The 7,459-nt window shown below is 59.0% G+C and overlaps 1 protein-coding gene across 1 annotated transcript in view; it reads right to left on the reverse strand.

Annotated features, from left to right (window-relative positions):
- TFAP2E (transcription factor AP-2 epsilon) overlaps nt 1-7,459 on the reverse strand; it is a 22,305-nt gene extending 14,846 nt beyond the window's left edge. Inside the window, exons 1-3 of the mRNA XM_017501097.2 lie at nt 6,328-7,459; nt 5,534-6,016; nt 4,924-4,975 (exon numbers count right to left, since the gene is read on the reverse strand). Of these exons, the coding sequence (XP_017356586.1) occupies nt 4,924-4,975; nt 5,534-6,016; nt 6,328-6,636 (844 nt within the window). The 5' untranslated portion in view covers nt 6,637-7,459. The remainder of the gene's footprint in view (nt 1-4,923; nt 4,976-5,533; nt 6,017-6,327) is intronic.

The following is a 7,459-nucleotide window of genomic DNA, read 5'->3' on the forward strand; positions in this document are numbered from 1 at the left end:
GCTCACCGCAACCTCCGCGTCCTGGGTTCAGGCAATTCTCCTGCCTCAGCCTCCTGAGTAGCTGGGATTACAGGCATGCGCCACCATGCCCAGCTGATTTTTTGTATTTTCAGTAGAGACGGGGTTTCACTGTGTTGACCAGGATGGTCTCGATCTCTTGACCTCGTGATCCACCCGCCTCGGCCTCCCAAAGTACTGGGATTACAGGCGTGAGCCACCGCGCCCGGCCTGAAATTTGCATTTTTAATAAGCATCCCCTGGGGATCCTGATGCATGTGGTTCCTTAGACTACACTTAGGGTCCAAAACTTGGAGGGGTCAGAGCAAGAAGAAAGTAGACAGGAGGGGGTAGTGACCTGCTCCCAGCCCACACTGGGGCACAGCAGGTGCAAATGCCCTGCTTTGAGTCTCCTCATCTCCCCTGCTGGGACCTGTCTGATTAAGTTTTCCTCTCCAACTGCTAGAGAGTTTCTTCCTTTTTTTTTGACAGAGTTTTCCGTCTTGTCGCCCAGGCTGGAGTGCAATGGCCTCCCGGGTTCAAGCGATTCTCCTGTCTCAGCCTCCCCAGTAGTTGGGGCTACAGGTGTGTACCACTATGCCTGGCTACTTTTGTTGTATTTTTAGTAGAGATGAGATTTCACCACGATGGTCAGGCTGGTCTCGAACTTCTGACCTCAGGTGATCCACCTGCCTCGGCCTTCCAAGGTGCTAGGATTACAGGCGTAAACCAACGTGCCCGGCCCAAGGTTTCTTTTATGTATAATTTCTATCCTTCACTCCCCTGCTCCACGCTTTTCCATAGCTCCCACCGTTCTCAGATAAAGTCCAAACTCCATCTGCATGGTTTTTTAGTTGCGTTTTAGGGCAGACAGTAGCCTTGAGGCAAGGGAGAAAGAGTTGTGGAAGTTCAAGTTCAGATTCTGTAAATTTTTTTCTGTAAAATTTTGATATTTTGTTTATTGTGGATTTTTGCACTGTTTTTATTTAAAAAGACCAGGTGTGGTGACTCATGCCTGTAATCCCAGCACTTTGGGAGAACTAAGAGAGCAGGTCACTTGAGGTCGGAAGTTTGAGACCAGCCTGGCCAACACTGTGAAACCCTGTCTCTACTAAAAATACAAAAATTAGCTGGCATAGTGGTGGGTGCCTGTAATCCCAGCTACTCCGGAGGCTGAGGTATGAGAATCTGGGAGGCAGAGGTTGCAGTGAGCTGAGATCGTGGCACTGCACTCCAACCTGGGCGAAAGAGTGAAACTGTGTCTCTCTCTGTTACCCTGGCTGGAGCACAGTGGCGTGATCTCGGCTCACTGCAACGTCTACCTCCCGGGTTCAAGCAATTCTCCTGTCTCAGCTTTGGGATTACAGGTAAGCACCACCATGACCAGTTAATTTTTTTGTATTTTTAGTAGAGACAGGGTTTCACCATGTTGTCCAGGTTGGTCTCCAACTCTTGACCTCAAGTGGTCCAGCCGCCTCCGCCTACCGAAGTGCTGGGATTACAGGCATGAGCCACTGCACCTGGCCTATTTATCTTGATTACTGAGTTTTTTGGCACCCTCTCAAATTCTGTCCCAGAGGTCAGTATCTCATCCATGTCCTGGGCTGCTTAGAGATTCTCTGGAAAGGGGAGGCCCTCCCCATCTCCCTCCTCCTTCTCCAGGGCCAAACAGCAGGGAACAGGGCAACTGTTTACAGCTGCTCATGTCCTGGAGACCCCCGGAGATTGGACAGCTGAGCCTGTGGAGAGGGGTTCTCCACCCCCAAGTAGGCAACCACCCACTCTCCTCCAGAGGGAAGGAGGGATCCATCTCAGCTGTCATCCCTGACCACTCCCCTTCAGTTCTGATTGTGTAACCTGAAACCTACACACGTTGGTAACCTTTTTAACCTGTCTGGCTTTTCCACAGGGAGGGCATTTGCACATGCTGTGCCCTGTGTGATGAAAGTAGCCCTTTTCTCACACCCCCTCTTTCAATGCACTCAGACTTCAAAACCCATCACTCATTCATTCAACAAACACCCACTAAGCACCTCTTGAGCCCGGTTCAGCTATCTCTTCTCTAGGCAGCCTCCCAACCTCAGGCACTCACTCGCCTCCTCTGAGCTCCTCGTGAGACCCGAACAGCCCTGCTCACTGCTCTTGTCGGCTGGAAAATATTCCTGTCCAGCCGCGTTTCCCCACCAGTCCTGCCTGCTTTCTGTGGCTCTGGGATAGGTTGCAAAACTGGAGGTGACAAATGTGGGCAGGAAATGGAGGGCTCCCTTATTCGCTTAGGGTCGGCCTCAGCCCCGCCATCCCCTGCCCCACCCGCGGGTGCAACTGGTCGGCGACCCGAGAGCGTGTGGTAAGGCGGGGGGCGTCGCCTGGCTGCCCCTCCCGGACCCTTGCCTGCCGTCAGCGAAGCTTTTGCAGCCCAGGTCTGGGTCCTGCGAGCTGCAGGAGCCTCTGCCCCGCCGCACTGGCGAAGGCGAAGCCCGAGAACCGCCCCACCCCCCGACCCACCATCGCTACGCGAAGGCCGCTTCTGGGGCGGGGCTGAGGCTGCAGCTGCCTCCCTTTCGTACCCAGGACCCCACCCTTACCGACGCAGCCGCCCCTCTGGCCCTGGCTGGGAGGCGCTGCAGGGATCCGACGCTTCGGGTGGCCAAGAGCGACATTCTCTGATTCCAGTTCCCTGGCAGGGCAGGCTCCCATCCCACACTCACGGACGCCGAAGGTCTGTGGGACAGGACAGGGGCTCCGGGTGCCGTCGGAAGGGCAGCGGACGAAAGAGGGCGCTAATTCACTCCACACGGGGCCGGCGGCGAGGCCGAGTCACGCAGTGGCCGCGGAGGGCAGAGGGGAAAACTGCCAGGGGCGCCGAGGGCGGGTGTGGGGACGGGCCGGCTCCAGGGAGCAAGGAGCCCACCGGCCTCGCTGCCGCGGCCGCCCTGGGTCGTTTGCCCACGCCTTCCACTGGGTCGCGACCTCCGGATCCAGCTGTACCTGGCTCCTGCCCCTTCCCCTTTGCTGCAGTGCCGCGGGCTGGAACTCAACGTCCCGGCTGTGGCGTCCAGGGCGCAGTCCCAGCTCAGATCGCCCGCGCTCCACCTCGCTCCACTCGGTCACAGACCCGCTGGCGCTGGGGTCCCGTGGGTGCACGCCCGAGTCCGCGCCGCCCTGCCCCGCCCCGCCCCGCCCCGCCCCGCTCCAGGGAGCCAGAGCGCCGCACCCTGGACGTTCGGACTCTGGTTGTGTTCTTTGGACTGCTTTGGGGGATTCCGGCGCACCCCTAGGATGTAGGAGTCTTGGAAGTTGTTTGAGAGAAACCAGCTCTGGGAGGACCTCGCATCCAGCCTCCTGTCTCGGCTTTGGACCGGGGTTCCGGGTTAACGTGCTCAGAACAACAGCTGATCCTTCTACCCTTGGGCAGGGCAGAGATTCCCCAAGCCCCTTTCTAAAATGCAGGGTCTTAGCCTTTTTCAGGGAGTCAGTGAACCTAGACTCCCAGTCTCTTGAGCCCGAGCAGGAGTAGGGAACTGGGGACCACCACCATGGTCATATTTCTTATGGCAAGGAAGTCCAGGCAGGCTTTTGCCCACTGCAGACGGATCTCTTTCTTCGGGGTTCAAGAAAGGTGCTGTCCAGTAAGCCAACCAAGCCTGGCCAGCAGAGCTGCCGCACAACAAGGTTCCCAGTGTCCTCCCCACACCCCCAGTTCCCAGAGATACAGGACATAGACCCAATATCATCCCTTCCCCCACCTTCCTGTCCTGTTGCCTCATCTTTCCCCTACACACTCCTGGCCATCCTGGAAGTCTAGACCCTGCCTGCCACCACCACTTCCACCCTGGCCTCCCTCGAGAACGAGTGGAGGGCAAATAGAGTCCAGGCTTGAATTCATTCGTCTGAAAAACAACCCGAGCCAAATCCTGTGGGAGCAGTGCCTGCCTGGGGCAGCTCATGTGCGCCTCTGAATTTCTTCCAGCACCTGCCCCAAGTGTAAGGAGGCCACCCAATGCCTGGGCCCCTCTGAGTCTCTGCTCCTCTCTGGCTGTCTCTTTTTGTCTGTCTCTCACCTTCCTCTGGCATGGCCAGAACTTGGTCCTCAGGCCAGAAAAGGTGCCTCCTGGATTTTACTAATGCCAGGAGTCACACAAATACTCCTATATATGCACACAGAGAGAGGGCCCTTGCATGATTAGAAATCCTCAGATACCAAAGAACAAAGTGCAGGACACAACAGAGATACTGTACACATGGAGACCTCCAAATGCAGAGAAATGCACACCAATGTACAGAGACACCCCTCACAGACACACTCACAGAAACAGACACACTCACCCTCCAAGAAATGCTAAGACACCCACGAAAGAAACATTTCAGACACACGCAGGACTCTGAACTCACATAGACACAGACACCCAGGAGCAGGTGGGTCCTGACTCAGGTGCACACAGCCTAACACACAGTATTCACACACCAGCTCCACAGAAAGAAAATCCCCCCAGAGGCCTCCAAGGCCCTGCTGGAAGGAAGGGGAAGAAAGTGCCTGCCAGGCTGGGGAATGCTAAGGCTCTCTAAAGTGAAAATCATTTCCCAAACTCCGTGGGAACAGCACTTCCATTCCCCCCTCTTAGGGAAACAGGGAAGTGGTTTAACTCGTTCTGCAAATCAGCTCCAGATCCACAAGAGCATCCTCCCCCTCGGTGGAGAGAGGCCAGACTCCCAGCGCTGCAGCCCAGTGAAGCTGACCTGCTCAGGCCCACCCCAGGCTACAGGGTGCTGGGCAAACTCATCAAGCTCGCACCTCTGCCCAGCCTCTGGTGGACACCCAGCCTGGCGACACACAGGAGGCACAGCAGGTGAAGAAAATGGGTCTGTGCACTCAGGGCCTGCACCATGTCGCCCGGCTGTGCCCTGACGATGCACGCCATTCCTTACCTTTCTTGATCACGGACTGGTCAAGGAGGCTCATTCCCGGCTCATCCATCGCCTGCAAATAGGAGATGGCGGCGGTGAGGGCGCATAAAGACCTAGTCGTCCGTGGCTCCCCAAGCCCCTGCGACCCCAGGTCCCGGTCTGCTCCGCACGATGCTCACCACCTCCGCCTGGGGCGGCAACGGGCAGGCCCAGGAATCGCCAAGTCTAGGCACCAAGCTGGAGCCGTGAGTATCTCGCCGTGCGGTGCAAAAACGGAATTTTGAACCTTAAACCGGTAACTATTAGGCCTCTCTTCGCCCCAGGTGCGGGCTGCCCCACGGACGTCATACGTGGCTCAACGGCCCAGCGGAGAGAAAAGAAGTGATTCGGTTCCTGCCGAGGGTCGCCGCCATCAAGGCGGCGGACTCGGTGCCGGCGGACTTAGTGCCAGGCAGCCTTGGTGGCCAGGCACCGTCTAACCCAGGAGGTTGGACGCATCCTCCGAGTCACCAGTGAGAAGTGGCGAGCTGGGAGAAAAGTTGGGTTCCTGCGTTTGCCACCTCCTGCCTCCAGACAAGGTACTAAACCACCGCGGCCAGTCCGGACCCATCCCGGACCCCTCGGTTCTCACCTGCAAGTCCTCCAGACCGGATGCCGCCGCCAGCCCGGGAAGGCCGAGCGGTGCGTCTGCGAGGCCGTGCGCGCTGTCGGCCAGGCCGTGCAGGAGCCGGGGCACGGCTGCGGCGTAGTCACGGCGCGGGTCAAGGCCCAGGGCGCGGGCAGGCGGTGCCAACAGGCCGGGTGGCTCCTCGTGGGCGCGGGCTGCGGCGCGGGGCGCGGCCCAGGCGGCCTGAGGAGGCTGCGGCTGCGCCAGCGGCGCCAGGCCGCCGTACGGGTCTCCTGCCAGGTGGGGAAAGGCTGCGGCGGCGTCGGGCGCCTGGCCGTAGGGCAGTGGTGGCTGCGGGTAGGGTGGCGGGAAGTAGGGCGGCTGGAAGTCGGCGGCAGCTGCGGCGGCCGGCGTGTGGCAGAGAGGGGGCGCCGGCCCGTAGGCCCCCTGCGGCAGAGACGACAGGCGGGCCCCGCCAGCCGCTGCGCCCAGCCCGTCGGGGCGCTCCTGGGGACGGAGATGGTGCGTTAGGTGACCCGCTGGAGCTGAAAGGACCCCCGCCCGAAAGGATCCTCCTCAGCTCGGAGGGTCCAGCTGCCGTCCCTCAGGCTTCCTGGGGCCCGAGATTATTTCCGAGCCACCCGCGGGCGCAGGAGCCTCAGGCTGGGGACAGCGGTCACTTGCGCCTCGCGTTCTCAGTTGGCGGAGTCCCTGAGGCCCCCTCCCTCCGAGATTTCGTTGGCACGGGGCAGAAGGATTGGAAAGTCCAGCATGGTTGGAAAGTACCCGAGTATGCCCGGGGCCGCGAGACTACTCACCATGGCGGAGTAGGTGTGCACCAGCATCGGTCGGTGAGCTTGGGGCGCGAGGCGTGGCGGCGGCAGAGCCCTGGCCCGACGGCAACAGCTGCGGGCAGAGGCGGGGGAGCCGGCACAGCCCGCGGGGGTCGCGGTGCGGTAGCTTGGGTGCGACCCAGCGGCAATCCTAGTGGGCGTGGGGTCCTCAGCAGTGGCTGTCCCCGGATGGGTCCATGGAGGCGGGACGGACGGGCACTGATCGCACTTAGAAAAGTCAGTCAACGGGTGCCCAGCTCCCGCCCTTCCTCCTCTGAGCGCAGCCTGCTTCATGCACTCCAGTTATAGTGGCAGGGGCGCGCCGGGCCTCCGGGGGCGCGCATTAAAGAGACAAGCTATGGCAGTTCTCTCCCTTTTCCCCAGCGGCCACCGAAGGGGAGGCGTTGGCTTTGGAGGTGGGATCGGGTAGAGTGGGTAACGGGGCGTGAATTAGCCCACGTTGATGTGAGCCGCCTTCTAGGCTTGCAGCTCACAGCTGCAGTGAAACAGAAAGATTCGAGGCTGGGACGCAGAGGCCCTACATTTTCTCGGCTCTATCGCATCCTTTCCTTTAAGCAAAACACTATTCTTTGCTGGCCTCAGCTTCCTCTGTAAAATGGGTATCAATCCTTTCTCTAAGAACCTCAAGAGACTTTGGACGAGGTGGGCAATCATGAAGAAGTTTGTGAGCTGCAGACTCAAGCCTATCTGCTCATGTGCACATGTGTGTCAGTGTGTGTGCCTGTGTGTGTGTGTGTGTGTAGGGGGGCTACCATCACAGTCTCTCCTGAATGCATCAAAATCCCTCTAAGGTGCCCACTTCACTCAGGCTTCCTGGGCTGAAAACTTCCAATGCCAAGCCAGGCTCTGAGACAGTTGAACACACAAGCTGGCCAAAGTTGCCTGGGATGGGTTTTGAGTATGAGCTCCACCTGATCAGTGGCCAAGATGTTTCTGAAGCCACAGGGGCCTGGGCTGATTGAATGCGGGCTTGAGATACCCAGAGACTGTTGAGTGACTGTGTGTAACTGACTCACGGGGGTGCCGTGTGATTGTTACGCTAACATGCACAGGCTACATGTTTGTGTGTTACCATGGCAGGCACTCTCTGGCTGTC

The sequence above is a fragment of the Cebus imitator genome, unplaced genomic scaffold (genome assembly GCF_001604975.1).
Source record: "Cebus imitator isolate Cc_AM_T3 unplaced genomic scaffold, Cebus_imitator-1.0 Scaffold277, whole genome shotgun sequence".
NCBI classification, from domain to species: Eukaryota; Metazoa; Chordata; class Mammalia; order Primates; family Cebidae; genus Cebus; species Cebus imitator.